We start from the raw sequence: 24,581 nt of genomic DNA, 5'->3' as shown, positions 1-24,581 counted from the left end.
ACTCTCTTACTATCTATCTGCATCCCTAACTTTCTGGCTGCTATTTTCCTAACTGAAACTAACATTCTTTTTTTCATGCACTATAACAATGTCATACACTGCACTACCTACTTACTGTTTTGGACACTATCTACATCATGTATGGTGGGAGTGACTGTTATTGTCTATAATATTTTAACTCTATAGAATTGTCTAGATGTGTAGTGATATATTACAACATCTTGTAACATAATTTGTTCTTTCAACTTATTTTTGTATAGTATTTCTAATGTAATTTGTATTATATTGGATTATACTGTATTTGTATTGTAATGTATGTGGAGTTTTTCTCCCCGGGCCTCTGCTGAAAACTGGTTCTGTAGACCCAGTCAGACCATCCTGGTAAACAAATGTCAAATATATATATATATATATATATATATATATATATATGTATGTATATATATATATATATATATATATATATATATATATATATATGCATATATATATATATATGTATATATATATATATATATATATATATATATATATATATATATATATATATATATATATATATATATATATATATATATATATATATATATATATATATATATATATATATATATATATATATATATATATATATATGTATATATATATATATATATATATATGTGTATATATATATATATATATATATGTATATATATATATATATATATATCTGTACAATATGAAACTTTGTTTTAAACTTGTTACATCCTAGTTCTTATTTATTTGTTTATTCATTCATTCATTCTTTCTTGACTAAGTTAGTTTCAATAGGCTAGTGGTGTGTTTGCAGGTAAGGTGGCATTTTTATAACTAGGGTAATTTTGGCCAGGGCTTCAGGGAACTTCACAACTCTTTTTGATACATACCATGGGATCATTTACATGCACTTGAGCTACCACCAAATCAAGCAGATGGGACCTCAGTTTAACGCCTCATTCATAGGACTGCAAACCCAGGACTGCAGCACCCATCTAATGCTGCACTTCAGTGTCTGTAATCCAGTCACCTGGAGTGGGAAATATAACCCACTGCCGTCTGGTCTTCCAGCACCAAAGGTGCGTGCTATCTGTTGAGCCATTGATGCTGACAAACAATGTACCACTGTGTTATTGTTAGATATCTGTAACTGAAGGTCATTTGTGAATTAGTGCTCTACCAAAAATCAATAATTTTATTTATTTTATTTTAATTTATCTTAGTTTCAGCTGAAATTATGACTATGATGGTGCACCTCTATGTGTATAGGGCCTTACATTTTCCTTTCCCTTTCTAACTGGAGGTGCAATTTACTTGGAAATGTGTCCCAGTTTATGTTTGAACTTCCACACCTTTTCTTTTCAGACTGCAGGCAGAACTCAGAAGCATGCTAACTTATGTTACACACACCCACACACACACACACACACACACACACACACACACACACACACACACACACACTTATATATGTATTGCATGGCCCTGTTTTAGATGGTCATAAATCAATGTACTATAGCCACATTTTCAAACCAGGCAGTAACAGTCCTATCCTTTGTTTCATGTTGTGTATCATGCTCTCAACTATCCCCACTATATAAATCCTCATAGTATTGTCTTATAATTTTCATAACGCTGCTTGGTTCATTTTTCTTGCTTACCAGCTTGCAAATTCCATGACTTAACTATTCTCATTTTTATTTTTTGCCTCCTCAGCTTCTGGGCTAGGAGCTTCACATTCTTCAGGATATTCTTATAAAATGTCGTGGCTAATGCCCCCTTTCTGTACTCATATTATCTAGATAATTTTCTATATTCTCTTTTGCTTTCCCAAGGTGTTCCTTCTTCTCTGTCAGCCTGCCATTTTGTCCTGATATCTGTGGAAGACATCTTAACTCTCGTAGTCCCTCATACTAGTCTTGCTCAATTCCCAGGTCTTCTCCCGTACTAGGTATTTTAGTCATACTTTCATGTCTTCCCACTGTTGCACACTTTTGCCATTGGCTTCCTTTACATGAATTAATAATTGCTGCAAAGTCCAACCAATTCTCCATAAACACCCTCTTTTTCATCACGTGCACTGGGAACTTAGAGTGTCTATTCTACACTTCCTGCTGCTTCTGATGTAAAATTGTGATTACTGGTGCATGATCCAACAGAGTTACTGGATGTGTTGTATAATCTATTGCTAGATCATTATGTGACTGGGAAATCTGCAGTTTACTCTCACACAGTTTTTTATTGCTGTGATTAGAAAGTATATCCTTTCTGGTGGTTCATATTATCTTAACATCTTAAGATCTATTACCATCCAAAAGAGGAAAACATTTTGTAGCCCACCATTTTAACACTTCACTCTTGAGGTGTGTCATCAAGGATCCATGGTACCCCCATTCTAGGAAAATGTCTTCAATGTAACCCAGCTCACTTACCAAATCATTGTAAGCAGATGTCAGACAAGCTGCCCTCACCACCTGCCCCCTTACTATGTTGTTCTTCTGATGGGTTGCATGGTCACTATTGTAATATAAATAAGAATTGAAAAATTATCTTTTCTGTAAAGTTTGGATCTAAATTTCCTTTCGTCCAAGTCTTTTACAAGTGTGACATTCAAAAAATGAATCTCATGATATCTTACATTACTTGTATATTTCAGAAATTCCATAGTTTGGTTAATGTAGTTAATAAATTTACCTAATTCACCCTTAGCCCCTTTCCAGATGAGAAAGATATCATCCAAAAACAGTAGGTATAGTACGATGGATTCAAAGTTAGGGGATTTAAAAACCTATTCTTGCTCCCAATATAATAGTAAAATGATGGGGAACACATGGGCACAAGTGGCACCCATAGCCACCACACTCGTCAGTTTGCAGTATTCCCCCTCAAAGTACATAACGTTGTTATTCAACACCATATTCAAGCATTACTTAACTAATCTGAGGTCATTAACTTGCACATCGTAAGAATATTTCCACACCATTCTAACCCCAAAGTGTGGGGGATCACAGAGAATACATTTTTAATGTTGACAGTCACTAAAAAGTGGTGGGGGAGAAAAATAATTTCAGCCATTTTCCTAAAAAAATTCCAAGAATCTACTAGTACATGGTTGTAGGATTTTAGAACAGATTTAAGCTTTCTGTCTACAAAAACACTTAGGGGTGGGTTTTGGAACCTGCTAGTGCTACAATGGGTCTAAATGGGGATCCAGAACATTCTTATGGGTCTTAAGATGGCTGGAATAATGGGTTTCAGGACTGTAAGGAAATTGGGTAATTTTTTGTCTATCATACCTTACAGTAGGTTGTCGTCTAATACTATACCAATATTTCTATAGTCCATTTGTACCTCATTCCATTAAACTTGAATTCATCTTATACAATTGTTCAACAACTCAAACATTTTGGCTACATACTTCCAGTATTGCATTATGACTACCCCTCCCCCATTATCAGATTTCATAATACAAATATCTTTGTTTTTATACATCTCAGATAAAATTCTCCTCTCATCTTAACTAAGATTAGAAACTTTCCATATTTTTTGTTAACATACTCCCTAATCAACTGTTCCACCAATGCTTCAAAATTAGCTAGCAAAGGGTAAATCATCAGCTGATTATCCACAGAACCCCCAAAAATAAGTTATACATTGATTTTCCTTAGAAATAACTTCAGTTCCATCAAAACATTGCTAATTACAGTAAGTTATGATGGCACAAAAGTAAATCCCTTTCTGAAAATAAAAAAATTATTAAGGTCAAGTTGCAGGTCACTATAATTAAAGATTTTGAACTGGCATAGGGAACATACAGTATCACTCCATCTATGGTAATAGTGCAGTTGGCAATGCGTGACTCCATTTCTCCTTCCTCTTCTTCTCCTGCTCTTCCCCCAAGGATACCCAAATTCTTCCCTGTTCAGTCCCATGCCCTGGTAGGGGAGAAAAAAATACATAAGCCACCTCAGATTTATTCTGTGTGATTCCCCCACTCCTTGGTTTTAGAATGGTGTGTAAATATTCTTATGATATGTAATTTTTTGACCACCAGTGACCTCAGATTAGTTATGGAATGCTTGGATATGGTGCTGAGTTTTTAAATCTCCTTACTTTCAATCCATTGTCCTATACCTAGGGTTTTTGGACAATATCTTTCTCATTTGGAAAGGGGCTAAGGATGAATTAGATTAATTTATTAATTTCATTAACCAAACCATGGAATTTCTGAAATTTACAAGTAATGTAAGATGTGATGAGATTTATTTTTTGAATGTCACAGTTGTAAAAGACTTGGACAAAAAGAAATTTAGATCCAAACTTTACAGAAAAGATACTTTTTCTAATTCTTATTTGTATGACATTAATGACCATCCGATCCATCAAAAGAAGAACATAGTCAAGGGGCAGATGGTAAGGGCAGCTCATATGACATCTGCTTATGATGATTTGGTAAGGGAACTGGAATACACTAAAGAACTTTTCCTAGAATGGGGATACGCTGGACCCTTGATGAAAGACCTCTAGAGTAAAGTGTTAAAAGTGTGGGGTACACAATGCGTTCTTCTTTTGGGTGGTAATGGATCAACTAGAGTGCCCTGGGTCCAAGGATGAGGCAGATGGGGTGAAGGTTGAAACTACTTATAATAGATCCCTTATCTTGAAATACAACAACAACATGCTAAATATTCAGAAAATGGTCGCTAAATATTGGGACCTGTTTTCTAAAATGCCTAATGGTTTACCATTTTTTTTCCAAACCACCCCTAAACAGCTGTACAAGAGGTCCTAATATTAAAAATCTTGTTGAAAAAGGGACCAATGAGAAAGTATTCACCAACAGCCACATTCTAAAAGGCACATAAAAATGTGGTGGTATGTGCCACTAGTGCACACATATGTCACATTGTGGAGAACTATTTCTTCCCAGTGTAAGGGAAAGTTTCAGGGAGAACAGGTATTTCAGTTGTTCCACCAAAAGTGTCATGTATTTAGCTTTTTGCTCAGAGTACTTCTCCTGTTATGTGGGGAAGACTGAACATGCCCACAAAAATATAATGTACAATGTGCACAAGGTCAAGAAAAAGATTGAAACCAATACCCTTTACAGACATTTAGTTAGGTGTGCTCAGAGTAGATTTTATTTGGGGTATTAGAAAAAGTAGATCCTAATCCCCATGGGGGGCAATGGGAGACATTATTGGAATATTAGGAACTGATCTGGATTTGCAACTTAATGTTCCAGCAGCATTATTGGAATATTAGGAACTGATCTGGATTTGCAACTTAATGTTCCAGCAGGTCTGAATGACCAGATCTCCCTAGCTCTGGTTCTGAAAATGAGAGCAGCAAAGCTGTAAGAGTGACTTAAGGGATGATGATGATGATGTGATTTACTGTATTTCTAGTTTTGTAATAGGGTTCTTATTTGATATTTTTTTAGGAGAATGGACTTTTCTATAACATATGTAAGGTTATATATTTTTATAAAATTTAATATAGAATTATTGACTATTTTGGATAACGTAGGATTCTGAAACTGTATTTTTAACTTATGTGTGGCAAATTGGATCCAATATAATAGAAAATAGTGTTTGTCACTTTAGGTTTTTTAGAGCGAAAGTAAGAGGAAGTGATGTAAAAATTCTGCTTTAGTGAATTACTTTTAATTTTGTATAAATACTCATCTTAGAAGTGTATCTATTATTCTGAAGAAGTCTTATTTTAAGACGAAAGTGCTTAATGATTGTAATAAAATTTTTGGTTTACTTTTTCCTCTGAATGTTCTGTAACATCTTTGGGTACCATAACAGAGGCATTTCTTTGTGGTTACTACAAAAAGAAAAATCTGTGGTATCCCTTGAAGTCTCAAAAAACTCAGTATGCAACATATACTGGGTCAAAAACAAACCTATCAGAAGCTTTGTAGTTTGTCTCACACTGCAAAGTCTCTGCTTGTTTTTTTTTTTTTTTTTTTTTGCGGTTACAAGTTTCGTTTATGTTTCTGTCTTGCCAGCTTTCTTTGTTTTTTATAGATTGGATTCCAGCTCCCTCCCTTGACTTAGTATCTCTCACAGCATCTCGTTTGTGTCCTGAGATTTGCTCTTTGATGGTATATACAAGTATTGGTGTCAATCTTTGCCCCCACCAGTATCTTCTTGTTATAATATATCTAACTTTTGGGTATGCAGTGCTCTTTTCAGTATTAATCCCCCCTGTTTTCTTTACTAGTGACAATAGTCTTGCACATTTCTGTGCTATATCCTTCCCTATCACTTTATTTTATGAATTTTTTGTGTTCCCTACCCTATTACCTAAATGTGTTTCTGGTATTATCACTTCTGTGACTGGGTTCTTATAAAGATATGTTAATATTTTCTGTTTTTTTATTTGCCCCTTCCATGACAATACCTCTGATGCCATCATCTTCATCTACAGTTTCTTATCCTCTGTCTCATTCAGTCTCTTCAAAGGAACCCTGCTCATCTAATACATTTGAGTTCTTGAAAACTAATCAAGGTACTGCTGCTAAATTTTTGTTTTCCCTCAACACACAGTGACATTCCCCACTCCCAAGTTTTCCCTTTCATTAACCTAAAACTAAATAAAAAGCACACTCAAACTGTGTACAGTATGTCTTGCTGGCATCTCACTTTCATTTGTTATAAGCATTCTGATGCTGGATGCAGCACTAAGCTGTTTCCCACTTCCATAGCTTTTTTAAATCCTCCTGATCAGGTAGGCATTGTCTGTAACTTCAGCCATTCCTCATCTATGCAATCATGCTTTGCATATTTCCAGTATTAATGCTGCTGTGTAATTTATTTCTATAAGGTTAGTTCCTTTCCATCTCAGCTAACTAGTTATTATTATGCTTATTTATTTATTAATTATACATTTAAAAACTTCACTTGCACATAGGAACTCACACGCAAACAGAGAAATTCATTGAGGAGACTGGTGTTTAGCACTTTCTTCCTTTATTGATGAACTGGACTTCCTCAGAATGAAAAAAATATGTAATGCAGTGTCATTTAAAAGTACTGTATGTAATAAAAAGCAATCAATAAAAGCGGTCCTAACAAATCAGAACACATCCGTCTCAAGTTTAAAACACAACTAGCTGAGCAACCAATAGAAAGGTAGTAAAACTGCTTCCCACCACCAGTAAGCAATATGCAAATAAACACAAGGAAACATCATGTTATCGAAGCCATCACAAGACACATTTCATGTCCAGGTTACCATTCAAGCCTGGGGCATTCTCCGCATCAAGCAGCAACTGCCATTTAAGTTCCTTGACTTCCAGCAAGAAGTTGCAGTCTCCAAACAAAATGTTTAATTGTTGCAAAACAAAAAACTTAAAATTAGAGAAGCCAGAAAAAAACATGTACTATGTCTAACTAAAGTGTTGCTATTATTTGTGGATCTGATAATGGCCAGATGTTCTTTTACTCTGTCAGATAGCATTCTGCATGTCTTACCAATATAAAAATATAAACATTTGTTGCGTACACCTGCATATACTACCCAGGAGCTATGGCAGTCAAAAAATCTCCTGAAATAGACTGTGAAGGAGCAATGTTCAAACCAGAAAGAAACTCCTGGGAAAATATATTTACAGACAACACAATTCCCATAGGGGAACATGCCAGGTGGCTTGTCATTGCTAGGTCCAGCTCCTATAGAAAGAATTGATGGTCATTGTGTTCAAAAGCAGGTTTTATTATTTGAGTTTTTTATAAGAAAAATTAGGAGCGTTCCCTAGTTTGAGACTCAATTCTCTGTTGCTTGCAATAATGTTTCAATTATTAAAAACAATGTTGTGGATTGCAACCATGTCTCTACTGACGGGTAAAGGGAAACTTTGGTTTCTATCTGTTCGAGAGCTGGCCGTACTTTCGAAGTAGAGCCCATATTTCAGGATGAGTTTGAAAGCATTGTGTCCTGTTGTCTCTACTTCAGCAAAAACAGTGTCAGTTAAAGCTGTGGGGTAATTTTTTTGCAAGAACATAAGCTTTAAGAAATTTGCTTCCTTTCTGAAAATGTCATCTTCACTAATAAGACATGAGAGTCTTATAAACTGGCCACGCACCACATTTCTCTTCACGAAATGAAGGTACTAGCTCCTATAGTCAAAAAGGTTGTTGCGATAAGTATTATTCCTGTACACATTTGATTGAAAGGAACTGGTGGAGGTGTTAATAGAAATAAATGTGTCTATAAAAGGAACCTCCGTTCTACAGCCAGAAAAAGTGAATTACAAAAACCCAATGCTGTCTTCAAGAGAGTGTAACAAACTGGGACAGAAGTTCTCTGGACCCCTTCCACACGAAAAATATATGGTCTATATAATGACGATATAAGCACACATGTTGAAAATGAGGAAGATGCACTAGTTTCTGCATCTCGCATGTGCTTAAACTCAAATTTGCGTATGCTGGGGCCATCTTAGTGCCAATCACAACTCCTTTCATATGTTGATAAACCCATCCATTGAAGTGGGGAAGACTATCCTTCTTGGTGTTGTAATGAAGTGGAGGTTTGCAGTCAAAAAAACACTTTGTTTTTTCTGAATATTTTGGTGGCCAGTTTCTGAAATTTTTGACCAGTTTTACAGAGAAGTGTTTGAAACATTGTTTATTGCTCCCACTACCCAGGATACACAGAGGGAGGGAACCTTCTTTGTGTAATGGACTAGAACTTTGCAGCCAAAAGAGGCACCTTGCAGTTATTTTTCTTGACTGCATATGTAAAGAAAAAAGGTACCTAACAACAACAACAAAAACCTCAGTGTGATCTTATTCAGTAGTCCTAGATTTCCCGAGTCTTGTGGGGGTGATTGAACTTTTTTTGAAGCCCCTGGATGCTGGTGCAGCTAACTTCACTGGTTCTTCTGTTTTTATTTGCTTGGGTATGTATATATATTTTCTTGTTCAGTTTAACAATAAATCAGCTTACTGTTCTTTTTGTTAAAATTCTGTGTTGAAGACATTATAAGAGGTACTTTAAATTGTTACACTAAAAGTGATTAATGAAAGCAAATGCTTAATTACAATGCTGATGCATTAAAAATAATCCTAAAGTTGAGTTGCTAAGCATGAAACAAGCATGGATTTCTACATATATTTATTTGCTGCATTATTTTGAAAGCAATGTGTAATTTCTTTTTTTCTGAAACATTAATTCTCTACTTTCATTTCAAAGGGGCCCTTGACCACATTACAGTGACAGTGAAAGATGGGAAATTTCCTTTAAAGCAGCTTGGGCAAATCTCTCTGAAATCACCTCAGTTTATTCTGGTGAACATGAACAGCTTTCCAGAGGTATGAATATCTAATACTGACATGTTAATGTTGAGTGTGCACATTAGATTTATGCAGTGGATTGCTAGCAGTCTTTGCACAGATTGATTTCATTATAAATTTCTGCCAGTGTACTCATTGGTGGATACTGCATGTCTGTCACAATCCCATTTGTTCAAAAATAAAGAAATCATTCTGTCCCATAGAAATGCTAGAATGCTTGCATTTGAACTGGGCAATATAACCACATTATTTTGCAGCTCTAAAAAGGAGACTGATCTCTTTGAACTTTGGTCATTCATTAGGTCTTTATGTCATCCAGTATATCACGCAGTCATTTAAATGTATTTATTTTACTGAGTTTGGTAGAGTAGCTCTGAATCTGTTTTACATTTGGGTTGATGTTTTTTGCTGGATGACTTTCCAGTGTTAAATGTAGCTGTTTAGTGGATTGATTGTAGTTCAAACTTTCTGCCCTTTTCAGTAGGTGTTCTGTTTGGGTCTATATCAGAAGATCAAAGTTTCAAAACTTTGAATCTGATATGGTCGACACCATATGATCGAAGTCTCGAAACTTCGAATATTTTAACAGAGATCTCCGTACAGTGCAAAAAGGGAAGATTTCCCTTTTCTGCACTTTAGTGCGATCTTGGAGTTGGTATATTTAAGTAGCGGGGGGTGTGAGGGGTGCAGCCCCCCATGTGGGGGGTGCAGGGGGGCTTGCCCCCCTGCTTAGAGCATTTAAATGGTTTGTTTTTGTAGGTTGTTGTGTTTTATTACATTTTTGATGTTTCAAGACTTCAATTATATGGTGTCAGCCATATCATATTCGAAGTTTTGAAACTTCAATAATGTAATATAGACACGTACTGTTCAAGCAGATCATTTTGACTAGATAATTTTATGGTCTTAAGTATAACTGTTCATGGTTGCATTGAGATGCAGTTCCCTTTTCTGCTTTAGCTTAAATCTTACAGCTTTCCTCCATTGCTGAATGACTTTTTTGTATGTCTTGCACTAGTAGATTTCAGTAGTGTGATTGTGTTAAGAGATCATAATTTTTCAGCATTCTTGTCTTTATAATTTGTCACAAATGTCACAAAGTAAGGTAGCATACCTGTTTAATCTCTATTTCTCTGTCTGTCTGTCTCTTTTTCACTCACATAATAAAAGAACATGATTAAACAGTCTTTGTCTTATTACTGTGTGAGGTATGCACAACAGATCACTTGCTCTGAACAACCAGTCTCCGTGTTTACTGGTGCTGTCAAGAAGAGCAAGTGCTGTTGTCTGTAGGTATATATTTTTTTCTCTTGCAGCTATTTATGTTTTTACCACCATATATATCTATGGACAGTGGTAATAGTATACACTGTTCACAGCAGTAATCCATTGTTTCTTTATCTTCTCTCTTTTAAAAAGAGTTTACAGTGATCAATACAGAATTGTTAGGCAGTAAATGAAAGCCATAATTTGAATTACATTACTGTGACCATTATTTTGTTTTCACTTTCTTTTTGATCACGGAGGTGCTTGCCGAAAGCAGTTGTCTTTTGGGGGGCACATGATCAGAGTACAAATGATCATTGATCTAGTTTATTGGGGTGGGGGCGTTGTAAACGTGTGAGATCAATATGTTGAAATACATTACTGTGGGCATTCACCTTCATTCTAACATTAGTGGGGTAATCAGAAAATGGATGTCTTTGTGAGGATCTGGAGGCAGGCTATGTATAATACTACAGGGCAATTATATGATTACTATTGAATGCTCACTGACAGGACAGTGGTGTATGTCGGAAAGCAACAAGTTGAAAACCTTACTGCAGCCATACTTTCTTTCACTTCCTTCACAAGGACTTAATACGTATGCCTAGAAAGTGGATATTTTTGGGGGGAGATGGGGGGAAATGAAGACATACACTGTTTGAAAACAAAGGTAAGTTACATTACCTATGTTAAATGATCATTAATATGAGTCATTTGATTAATGCTATTGATTGCTGTAATATAGAAATGCAATGAAGACACAAATCTTATTTTTGCATTCAGGTTGTTACTGTGTTGCTATAAATTTGCAATAATGAATTAATTGTCTTTTAATTTCCTGATTCAGTGGCAGAACGAGTACTAACCTTCGTGTAGCATTAAGGAGAAACAGATGTCTTTTATTAACAGTAGCCCTATGTCTAGAGTGATTTTTTTTTTAAAACTCAAAAAGGTTTGTGCTAATCTTACTTACTTACCTGTCTGAATACATTATATGAAGTTACTGGCCTGGCTTCAAGGGCATGCTAGCATTTTTTTTTGTCATTTTTACTGTGAGGCAGTGTGAGGGGAAATTATCTTCTGGGCTTGTGTTTTGAAGAAGTTTACTGAATCGCTTCAGAGATGTCTTGATATCTGGATTTCACTACTTCATATACACAGTTTATGTCTGATGGGCTATCTTGAAACTGCTTTTCAAGAAGTTGGCTGCTTTTGCAGTAATATGTACTTGACCAAACCGAAGAATGCATATTTGAATATTTTTAAAGTTAATTATGTTGATTCTATCTCTGTTAATTGACTTTCACTTAAGGAAGTACTCCAGTTTATAACATCAAAAGTATCAGGTAAATCTCAAGTCAATTATAATTGCTTTGATATTTTGAGGTATTTGGAAAGATTAATGTTAAGTTGCTATATACAAGTAAAATGAAAAGAGTATTCCATTTCTTTAGAGAAAGTAATGTAGACTTTCATCTAAGCTCATTGTAGAGTTCCTTAGACTGTAATAGTGTTGAACATAGAGGATTATGACAAGCTCACCAATCTTAACCCGCTTATTATGTGTTCGAGACTTGGAATACAAAAATTCACCTCTCTTCACTCGAGAGGTAAATCTTAGCATCCATATCAAGAACATATAATAAGAGGTTATGATCAGTGAGACTCTCATAATTCTTCATAGTATATGAAACTTTATTTGCTCCTTGAACTACTGGTTAAAGGGGAAAAAATGTAGTGTTTTCTTGGCTTTCAAAGCATAAAACAATGAGCACTTTCACAGAGGTAGTGAAACGCAGTCTGTTACAATTACACTTGCCTCCATACCTGTCTGTCTAGATTTTTGCAGGATATCTAGATTATTGTTTCATATTTTTGGTGTGTTCTTCATAAAATGTGTTGGACACACCACTAAGGCTTAAAGTCACTAAATATTGACATGCAGTTGAGGTTCAGCATTTGCATTCTTCAGATTATGCAGGCGAACACACTTACTGTTATTCTATCAACTCTCTTTTAATTTTTTTTTACAAGAAGTTAGGGACATGTTAATGGTACAGAAAGCAGGCAGAAACAAATGTTTTGTTCTGCCACTGTCATTTACTAGTCAATACAGGCAGATTTTACTGCCTAGCATGGGACTCAACCTTAGCGTTAGCAGGGGGTGTTTAATATTTGTTAAGCTCTGGTTCACGTCATTCTGGCATTTAAGTGGTTTTTCCTTTTTCGAATATCAGAGCATAATCGTCGCACTCCATGAACTATATTACAGTTAAGTACACAGGAAAGCCAAAGAACCAGTGATTGATCTTTTCCCTGGTCTTTTGGTTCACCAGTGCATTTAACTATGATTAGCACCATGTGTTGCAGTTTGAAGAATTCTCTGGTGGCCTTAGATGAATGTGCTCACCGATTTCTCTAAATAACTAGAATTTCTTTGCATTTGCCTTTGTGATTTTTTATTTTAGGTTAGTGTCTTTTGCAAATGTGGTTTGTTTAGCTATCCCATATTCTTTCATACTGTTTACTTGTAAACAAAAATTGTAGGTATGGGGTTCTTTTGTGCCTCAAGGAGATATTCAGATACAGATTTCTTCTATAGGCTACGGACAGCCTCCAAATTCTTAATAGACTGCTTGAGGTTCATATCCTGGAGAGAGGTCTATGTATGTTTTTCTCCTCTGGCTGTTGATATAAAAAACTGTCACCATGAGCTTTTCTAACACCGTCTCATTATGGCTTAATGGAAATAGTTTGGTTTCAGGCCAGAATGGACACTTGTGTTCTTTTATCTGGCTCTGTGACTTCTAATTCTTTTTATTTGTCTCACTTCCAACTCCCAGACTGGTTCTGATCATCACAAGAAGAATTTTGCATTGGTGGTATCGATTAGATGTTCTTCATCTCACATTGCTGCAGTCCTTACACTTGGTAGTCCGCTGTCCTCGGTCGGCCCGAATATCAAAATATATAGGGGCTGACCCGGTCAAGGCGCAAGACTGACATCAGAGCGTCCAGTAGGGTACAAATGCGCATGATCGCCGCCATCCCTCTTTTTTTTTTTGCCGCATGGTCCGTGCAGTTGCAAGTGCCGTTCGGCGTTCTGAAATTTTTTTTTTCAATGGAGTTTCAGACCGTCAAAGTTGGCTAAAGTACCCGTTGGGAATATTTCTGGCAACGCGTTGTTGGTGTCGCTTTTGTGCTAGGTTCAATAAAGCGCACCTATTAGCGAAAGGTTGGATGGTTTAGGTTGGTCTTCGGGAGTGCAATTAATTATGCCGTTGGATGCTCGACGCCACTTCTTCGAAGAAGTGCAAAGACAAAGCAGCAGCTAAAAGAAGAAGAAGAGTCGTCATGCCGCCGGTTCTTTCTTAGGCGCAGTGGAACCGTGGTTCACCGGAGGCTTCTGGAGTCCCAGGGGAGAGACTTGATATGCAGGGGCGTGGCTTTGGAACCAGAGTTGGGGTTTTGAGCAGGCTTGGATGTTTCCAGAGTCTCGGCTGAAGAATTCTGATTCTGATGTGGATGATTCTACTCTTCTGCTTCTCCTCCAGAGGATTTGGCTATACCACCTGTTCTGGATGTTGTGGAAGATGTGTTTGCAGAGGCTTCACTTAATCCTGATTCTTGCCAGTTTCACATGTTGAAATATCAAAACTATCTTCTTTCTCAATTGAAGTCTAAGGTTGATGCTCTGGTTTTGATGCTGTACAGGCCTCGTAGGGGGTGGCTGCCCACTGGGGTCAGTCCTTCGAGGCACACCTGGCTGAGGATCAGAATTTATCTGACCATGTTAAGACAAGGATTTTAGATGCGCAAGTTCAGCCTCAAAATCTCTAGGGAATTGGCTGCTAAAGGGTGGGCGTACCCTTCTTATGATTCACTGTCTAGGGGTAGATCTAGACGGTAGGGGCAGAGCTCAGGGCTCTTTCAGACCTAGAACAGGAGTTCACCTGCACAGTCTTCGGTGAGGGCAGGGGCCAGTCCTTTCGTAAACAGGCCCAAGGACAGATGGGTATTGGATATCATACACCAAGGTTACAAGTTTTATTTCCATACCTTGCCTCCTTTCAAAGGCATGCCAGACGCTCCTCCTCAGCAAAGAATAGAGGCTCACAAACAAATTTCTCTGCTGCTTCAAATATTATCTATCCTCAACACTTATCTGGACATTCCCAAGTTCAAAATGTTGATCACTGGATGGTGACTCTGGATCTCAAGGAGGCTTACCTTCATGTTCCTATCAGGCTAAGTTGCAGGAAGTATCTCGTTTTCGAGCTGGGACTTCTCATTATCAGTTCTCTGCATTGCCCTTTGGCTTATCTATGCGCCCAGAGTGTTTCACGAAGGTTCTGGCTCCAGTGATAGCTTTCTTCAGGCTAAAAGGAATACAGATCTATCCTTATTTGGACGATTGCCTGATTCTGGCCCAAGGAAAGAACTTCTTCATCATTTGCAATATGTGATAGCAGTGCTGAGATGCCTGGGGTATTAGTCTAGTACCCTCTCAGGACATGTGCTTTCTGGGTGTGAGACTGAATACAGCATCCCAGATGGCCTTTTGACCCCGGACAAACAAAAGAATCTTTCCCTTTACTTCCATCAATTGTCTCATCAGTCCAGGCTGACTGCAAGGACAGTCCTTCAAGCCTTGGGGTTCATGGCATCTTGTATTCTGGTGCTTCCCAATGCCAAAGTGCATATGAGGAAGCTACAATGGTATCTCAAAATGTATGGACACAGCACTGCCAAGATATGGACACTGTCATTCAGATAATACCTTGCATTCAAAAGGAATTTTTGTGGTGGGCTCAGGAATGTCACCTAAACAAGGGACTCCCTGTGACCGCCAGAGGGCGAGTCAGATTCTAACGACAGATGCCTCAAACAAAGGTTGGGGAGCCCATCTAAATGGAAAGTGGATACAAGACTGCCAGACTACAACATCTACATATCAACTTGAAGGAGATGTTAGCAGTCTTTACTTCTTCCAGGGCAGGTGTTGGTTCTAACAGACAACACAACTGTCATGTGGTACATCAACAAGCAAGGGGAACTCATTCTTATCCTCTATGCAGACAAGCAATGATTTTGTGGGAGACTGCTCTCAGTTTACAGCTAAATCTTCAGGCAAGGTTTCTGCCGGGAGCACAGAACTCCTTAGCAGATGTGTTGAGCATCTAATTATGGATCCCCACGAGTGGAAATTGGATCCTCATGTATTTCAGAAATTGACAGTGTCATGGGGAACTCCAGACATAGATCTGTTCGCTTCTCCACTAAACTACCAGCTGCCAAAGTTTTGCACAAAAGGTTTCATCCCACAGCTTGGAAAGTGGATGCTCTTTCTTTCAATTGGAGCAATCTTCATGTGTATGCCTTTCCACCTCTGCCTCTCCTCCCAAAGGTACTTCTAAAGGTCAGACAGGACAAGCCAAAGATGATTTTAATAGCTCCAGATTGGCCTCGACAGCACTGGTACCCATTACTGAGAAGTCTGTACGGGAGCCTCCATGGCCTTTGCCTTCGATTCCACACCTGCTGTCTCAGGAGAACAGTCATTTACTCAATGTCAAACTTCACTCTCTTCACCTAACAGCCTGGCATATTCTGTTTTAAACCCTGGAGGGTCTCAGCTTCCACAGCAAGTTTTGAATGTTATTTTGGAGGCCAGAAGGTCTAGTACAAGGAAAGTGTCGCACGAGATAAATGGAAGAGATTTTTGTTTTGGAGTGCAGCAAAGGAATTTGATGTTTCTAAGCCTAATTTAAGTGTGGCTCTTCAATATCTTGCTGAGTTGCTGGACAAAGGTTTGTCCTTCTCTTCTATTAAGGTTCATGCTGCAGCAATTTCTGCTCACTATGACTGTGACCCACCATTGTTTTCTCATCCTTGGTTTAAGCAATTCCTTAGAGGTGGGATCTCAATTTTGTGTTGGAGAAACTCACTCTACAACCTTTTGAGCCTGCAGCTTCTGCTGAGTTGAAATATTTATCATGGAAGACTGCTTTTTTGTTGGCCATTACCTCTGCAAGAAGGGTTTCTGAATTACAGGCCCTTATGGCGGTTGAGCCTTTCTTAATTTTCCATAAGGATAGGGTATCTTTACGTACTAATCCTTCCTTTATGCCTAAAGTGGTTTCTAGTGTGGCTTTAAACCAAACTATTCATTTGCCTACTTTTATGCAAACCCCCAAAATAAAGGGAAAAGATTTTGCACACTTTGGATATACACAGGCAGTTGCGATATTATTTGAGCAGAACTAAAGGGTTCAGGCAGTCTCAGCAGTTATTTGTTTCATTTGCTTTGGGTTCTCAGGGCAAGCCTGTGTCAAAACAAACTATTTCTAAGTGGATTGGGTTTTGTATTGCTTTCTGTTATTCCCATCATGGTAAGGAGATTCCAGCTGGGATTAGGCCTCATTCCACTAGGGCTACTGCCACTTCTACAGCTTTTTAAGGGGTGGCAACTAAAGATATTTTGGAGGCAGCTACTTGGAGTTCAGTGCATACTCATTACCACCTTCCTCTTTACTCTAAATCTAAGGCTGGTTTTGCCACTGCAATCTTACAGGGCATTTTGGCAGCACCTAATGCTTTATAGTTTTGCCATCCTCCCTACCTCTGCTTTGGGATTCTACCCAAGTGTAAGGACTGCAGCAATGTGAGATGAAGAACATAGTACAGTTTTGTACCTACCATAAATGTAGATGTTCTGTAGTTAGAGGCGGTGGTGTGGTTTGGGTTGTAAATATTGTGGATTTTGTATATATTGTACATATGATTAGTGCAAGGGTGGTTGGTTGTTTTTTGCTGTCTTTTGGTTTTGGCCTTTCTTTTTAGGGTCTTCTGACATCTGGGGCAAGAAAAGACTGAGGATATCGGTCGTCGGTCATTTTGTACCCTGACGCTCTGATGTCAGTCTTAAGCGCGCTTGACCGACCCAGCCTAATCACTTGATATTCGGGCCGACCGAGGACAGCGGACTACCCAAGTGTAAGGACTGCAGCAATGTAGATCTTCGAACATCTACATTTATGGTAGGTACAAAACTGTACTTTTCAACCCCTCCCCCCCAGTGCACACAGTTTTCTCCTGGTTCTCAGAGGTTTACATTACATTTGCAAGAGAGGATGTTGTTGTTGTATCTTTCGGCTTTTCCCGGTTAGGGGTCGTCACAGCGGAACTCCGGTCCGCTAATGATTGGCAGTAGATTTTTTTACATGCCGAGTTGCCAGCTCTGACGCACAACCTTCAACAAAGGTACGCCCATTCACGCATGTCTCCACACAGAAGACACTTTAGCTGAGAATCGAACAGGACAACGTCTTACTGTGAGGTGACAACGATACCACAGCACCACCACCGCAGTTGCAAGAGAGGATGTTAATTTATAAAATTGCAAACTAATGCAAGTTTAAACACAGATTCCGTGTTCCTTCTTTATTATCATAGTCATCTTCTACAAAAACTGTTTCTCCCAGAATGTTGTGTACATCCATCTGCTAGCCACCTATGTAAGCTGTTGATATGGGTCAGGATGCTTTTTTCTTAGATTGGTCTGTAAATTCTGAATGTTTTTGACAGTAGCCCAGATGAGTCACAGTAAACTTTCGCCTCCAAACCCTCATTGTGTATGTTTCATTTGATGCTGTAATACAACTTATTATGAGTTTGATTTTGTTTCTACAAAGTCTTCCATGTAATGATTTTTTTATTTATTTATTACTTTAAGTCCAAAGTGCATAACACCACCAAGGCTTGTGTATAATAGATTCTTAATAGGATGCTTATGTTTATGCTTTTAGTTCGATGTATACATGCTGAAGACTAGAAAGGTTATACATAGTCCTTGATGGCTGTAAGTTTCAGAAAAAAAACAATTTATAGTAAGTCCAGATCCAGTGATGCTTTTGTTTCTAAATGTAATAAAAGTATATATATATATATATATATATATATATATATATATATATATATATATTTCATTGATCTCTGCTGCACTTGGAGTTTTTACTTTCTCTTCAGCAACTGTTAGAGCAAGTAATTATCAAATTTGTGTGCTTTTTTAACTTTTTGATTTGTGTGAACAAGCAATTGAAGTGGTAAACTGTTTGTCTGACTTTCATTTAAGATAAATGTATTTCATCTCCTTTCTGCTGCCATTGACATTTTGTCTTTTGCTATTAATCTTTTGCTACTAAATATACACATAAAGTCCTTGTAACAGTAAGCCATAATACTTGGGTTATGACTAACCTAACCTGTGTCTTCTCAAGCCTGAAATCTCAAAAGCTTTATAGAGACCATTGCAGACATGTAGGTGTGCTTGTGTTCCCTTTCATATACCACATTGCTGCATAATGTTCATTATTGGGTCACTGCTACAGTAGCCTAAGATGTATGAGTTATACCTTACATAGGGTATAACAGGCAGCCTGCTTCGAAAGCTTAAGGTCACCTTCCACACGTCCAGGCCACTGATATCTCAAGCTAGGTAGGGAGAAAGTCAGAGGTCTCTGCGGCAAGCCCCCCAGAGCTTTTATGCCACTCAAGAGTGCTTCTGTTATGGGATTTCAATGATAGATGGCTGGCTAGCTTTCTCTGTTAGTGGACAGGTGTTATCTTCAGAGAAAAAGCCTTCCAGAGCTATTTTATGACTAAAACAGTACTTGTTTTAAAATAAGTTTGTAACCAAAACCAATAGCCCGACTAAGTGCTAAAACAAAATGAATAACTAAAAAAAAATAAATAATAGTCTTCATCCAGGAAATGATAGCAGTTGAACATTTTCGTCCTATGATATGCCAAAACAAAACAAAATGAGCATTGGTGCATCAGTGGGTGAGGCTTCTCTCTAATAATTGTTTCCTTTTCAAGTGTCGACTGGTTATGTAGAGAGTTTTGAAAAAGTCTGCAGTTTTATTACGTAGAATGAAAGTGCTCAACTGATAACATTCAATAAATCTTCCTGAATGAAGACTACTGGAGTTTTTTTTTTGGTTATATTTTTAGAAAGAATTGTTTGTTTTACATTAGGTTTTAAATGTTTTTGGACTGCCACATAACATTTCAGTCAGTTGAAACTGCGTGTTCTTTTTGTTAGTTTTAGAGTAAACTTTAATTTTAAAATGAAAACCACGACTCGGCCAATGAGTGTACAACTCCACTTGAACTGTTTAAAAGCGGAACATGTTTAATACGATAAAAATAAAACAAAATGAAATTTAAAATACACCTGGATGTTAAGCGCTTTCACTCATTACATAGAGCTTCATCAGAACATCCTATCACTAACAGATACATTGTTTAAATGCAAAAATTGGCGCCAAAAATCTGTTTCTCCTTCCTTAAAGAGATACTGCTACATAACTCTGTTTGAATTCATCTTATTACTTTTAAATTAATATTGTACTTCTTAATAAAAAAACTTGCTATAAAAGTATTGTGAATACATTTGAATAAATAAATATACATGAATGAATAAAATATTGTATTGCTATGCCAAGGACCGATATACATGATGTATCTATATAAACCATAAATATCTGATCATCATAAAGAAACACTTAGATAATTTAAAAACAGTTAGATACATTAATAATATTTATTGGGCTAATGAGTTAAAATTCATAGAGGAATTCCTGATAACATATTAAGGACTATGCATGCAAAATGAATTAAGGAAAATGAACTGTAAAAGTAAAAATATATATTTGATACTGCACTAAGTGTGCGTAAACAACTGTTAGTATGTATGAGTATTGTATTAGAATACACATCAATGAATATTTAATAAGTTGAATAAATAAATAATTAAAATATATATAAAAATTGTTGTGTGATAGAAATTATGATATATACTAAAAATAGTTGCAATTGATGAAATATGAATATAAATATAAATAAAAATATAAACATTTGTAATTTATCTAGAATCCACTTCAAGAATAGGTTTATATGGAATGAATTCATTTAAACCTGGCAGGTTTGCGGCATTAAGATAGAGTTGCCACCAAACTTCCTTGAAGCTTAATAATTTCTTCAGATCCCCTCCTTTGGGATTGTTATAAATGATATCCAAAATGCCAAATTTAAACTCGTGTCCTGCCCCCATTTTTTCCACATGTCTTGATAGGGCATTAGTACCATCTTTTCTAGATATGTTATAAATATGATCATAAATTCTCTTCTTAAAATTCCTTTCTCTTTTTCCAACATAATAGCTAGGGCATGCTCCACATTTGGCGATATAAATCACCATTCTAGTGTTGCAATTTCCCTTTTTCAACTTTATAACTGTTTGATAATTGTTAAAAATGCTTAATTTATGTGTTTCTAAGATGTGTCTACACTGGTTGCATGTACCACACTTTCTGGTACCTTCAAATTTGGAATTTTTGTTTTTTTGATTACTATTTGACTGATATTCAAGTAATTTCTTAATATTATCTCCCATTTTGTATACCACACCTGGTCTCTTCCCTACTATTTTCTCCAAGTTAGGTTCAGAATCTAATAAAAACCAAAACTTGTTTATAATTTCCACAATTTTATCAGACTTGGGACAATATGTCAAGATGAAAGATCTCTGATGTATCATTCTCTCAATATCATTCCTGTTTTTCCTAGAAACTAATTCGTTATTAGTGATATCTCCTGTTCCTAGTAGGGGTTTGTATTTCAAACCCCATTCATTTATCACATATGTCCCTATGTTGTACAACATTGAGGGAGGGTAACCTCTATCCTTGAACAATTTTGTGATAAAATTGATCTCTTCCTGCATAGTCAAATGATCCAAAGTCATGCGAGCAGCACAGATACATTGTCCTTTGAATATATTTTGTTTTAGTTTAGTGGGATGAAAACTGTCGTATGCCAAGTAATCATTGGAAAATGTATTTTTTCTGTATATCCTAGATCTTAAAACATCGTTGTATGCATAAATATAAGTATCCAAATAAGCTATTCCCACATTACTCTTGTTGTGTGTAAATTTCAAAAAATTACGACTATTGTTTATATATTCAATAAACATATTCAGTTCTTCATCAGTGCCACTCCATAATATATACATATCATCCAAAAATCTCGAGTAATGAAGAATGTTGCTAAAGTGATTACTGGGAAACAAGTGGGTTTCTTCCCAGTCCACCATGACTAAATTGGCAAAGATGGGAGCACATGCCGCTGCCATCGCTACCCCTCATGTCTGTTTAAAGTATTCCCCTTTGAAGTGTATAAAGTTATTATCCAAAACCATAGTCATGAGTTCCATAATTAAACAAATCTCATCCCATGTCATACTTGTATACTTATTTATACTGTTGCAAAATGCTTCCAACCCTTCATTCTTGGGAATACTGGAAAATAAATCAGCAACATCAATGGTGACAAAATAATATTCCTTTTCCCAATTGTTGACAGGGTATTTACTTGAAAATTCCCAAGAATCTTTCACCATATAAGGTATGTTGTCATATACTGTCTTGAGTTTGTTATCAATGTATTTTCCTATAAAATATGTTTTTGAACCTTTGTCAGATACAATAGGCCTGAATGGGGGGTCAGTGGTACTCTTGTGTATTTTTGGTATTCCTACAAAACTGGCCAAAGTTAGAAACTTGACCTTTAAATAATCATATACTACATTAGTTATTCTTCCATCTATCAAAAATTCTTCTAAATATGAATCAGTTCTCTGATGAAATATATTTACTTCATTAATTGAGATTGATTCATAGTTACCTGAATCATAAAGTATGTCGTACATTTTCATAGTGTACTGAATCTTATCATATATGACCACCCCTCCCCCTTTATCAGGTTTCATGACTCTGATCTGAGAATTCATCTTTAAAATTCGTAATATTTCTCTCTCCTGGTTGGTTAATTATTGCCTTCCTCTAACATGGTTTTGTCATGATGTATAGTATATATTTCCTTAGCTACAATTTTCTCGAAAACATCAACTCTAGGATGATATGGAGGAATGAATGTGCTTTTACTTTTCAATTCAATGTCATTGAACTGCTTGTCACACCTCTCTATAAATAAACTCCTTGGAAACAGGTTTATTGTTGAAAAATATACTTAGATTAATTTTCCTTGTGAATTTTTTAAGTTCACATAAACAATCAACTAATTTAAAACTTTAATTTTATTCGTGTTTTACTCTGATTTTATTATTAGTAATTTTTATAAATTATTTTAGGGACTGGGGCAAGTACGTGTTGTACATGTCACTGTTATTTTTGTGCAGACATAACTTTCACTTGTAGCTCTTCAGACTTTGTTCTTGGCTTAACTGTGTTATACATGTCACTGTGTTATTTTTGTGTAGACATACCACTGGATTCACTAACCTTTCATGCAGGACTAGCTTAGTCCTGCACGGAGGTGCCCATTTAGGAGCAGGACAGCAGCGCGCCATGCATAGTAATGAAGGCACACTGGCCAAGATCCTAGGCTTACATGGAGCGTGTACGAGTGCAGGGGGCGTGTCTGAGAGCAGAGCTCTCAGAATATACATGCCCCTGCAATGAAGGACTGCAGAAAGGTAGTAAACAATGAGTAAGACTGCCCATAGATGTATGCATACCCCCAGCAACATCGCCCAACATGTATAAGAACAATAGTGAATAAAAAAAAATAAAAAAGATATGTATTGTTAATGAAACGGATGAGGTTTAACCATAGGTACACGTGTTTGCCCATTGCTTAGCTATCGTTAATGTAGCTTAAATAGCAAAAGGAGGATAAAAACCAAGATATGTGCAAATGAAGCAGTACAGCAATACTGTAGTGGGCAGAGTGTTTGCCTCACGGGCAGTGAATCCCAGTTCAAGTCCCACTGCAGTACATTCCATTTCCATGTCAAATCACTGTTATGATCAATATATTTAGTTGTATAACCTAATAAATAACATATATTTATGATTTGGAGTAGTAAGCTGTGTAATGAATAATAACCCCATACACTCGCCAAAGTCACCAACTCCCCAAAAACCAGTAGACTATTACTGTCTAAAATATAGCAGTGGTAAGGATAAATAAGCAGTAGTAAGCAGGTGCAAGTCTGTTTACATGACGGTAAGCAGTGCTTACACAGAGTAAGCAATAGTGAGGCTATCCATGTGTAAGCGGATGTCACTGGACATTGACCGTGCTTACCGTCGCGCAAACAACTGCATAAAAGTGCTTCATTCACTCTGTATCCAACAGGCCTTATTCTGGCCAGCAACAAATTAAACAGCCTCTGCAAGGCTCGAACCCAGGAACCTGCACACCATAGCCAATGTGATTTACTACTAAGCCACCGCAGATGTACATAACCCTGATGTTTCCACAAACAAAGCATCCAGCAATACCTTTCAACATTACAGGACATGTAGCTATACATGTAGATGTATATGTGTGTGTGTATATATATTTATAACTAAATAGATATATATAGAGAGAGTAAAATCCCATGAGTGGAAGAGCTCCCTGGTCAGCCTCAGTAAGAAGCTGAGATCCCTTATAAGATCCTCCAAAGCTAGCTACGAAAACAAAATCGCCACTAAATCCAAGGACAACCACAAAGCATTCTATAGCTATGTCATGAATCTAGATGGCAACACCCAGATCTGCTCTGAGTTACAGCACAAAGGCACGAAAATTACAGAACCAACTGATCTTGCCAACATCCTGGCAGACAGGTTCAGTGCTAACTTTACCCCCCTCTCACCCCCTAAAGGGCCCATATCTATACAGGAAGAATGCAGAGTCCCTGTACTCACAGCTACACAGGTAAAAGCTGCACTCTCTAAAGCCAAAAACACAGCATCCATGGGACTGGACAACATCCCAGGCTGCGTTTTACATGAACTTCAGATCAAACTGGCTCCCCACTTAAGCACCATGTTCAATAATAGCCTCGCATCAGGCTTTGTGCCCACTGAATGGCACACAGCAACAGTTATCCCACTCCACAAAGGGGGAGCC

At 37.0% G+C, this 24,581-nt stretch overlaps 1 protein-coding gene across 2 annotated transcripts in view; it reads left to right on the top strand.

Moving 5' to 3' along the window:
* Window positions 1-24,581, top strand: part of MRRF (mitochondrial ribosome recycling factor) — a 714,694-nt gene that overhangs the window by 407,818 nt on the left and 282,295 nt on the right. For both annotated transcript variants that reach the window (XM_044058273.1, XM_044058272.1), the window contains one exon: window positions 9,226-9,344. In XM_044058273.1, the coding sequence (XP_043914208.1) occupies window positions 9,226-9,344 (119 nt within the window). The remainder of the gene's footprint in view (window positions 1-9,225; window positions 9,345-24,581) is intronic.

The sequence above is a fragment of the Protopterus annectens genome, chromosome 16.part0 (genome assembly GCF_019279795.1).
Source record: "Protopterus annectens isolate FY-2018-M chromosome 16.part0, PAN1.0, whole genome shotgun sequence".
Taxonomy (NCBI): domain Eukaryota; kingdom Metazoa; phylum Chordata; order Ceratodontiformes; family Protopteridae; genus Protopterus; species Protopterus annectens.
The sequence above is the reverse complement of the archived record's forward strand: the minus strand, read 5'-3'. Positions and strand labels throughout refer to the sequence as shown.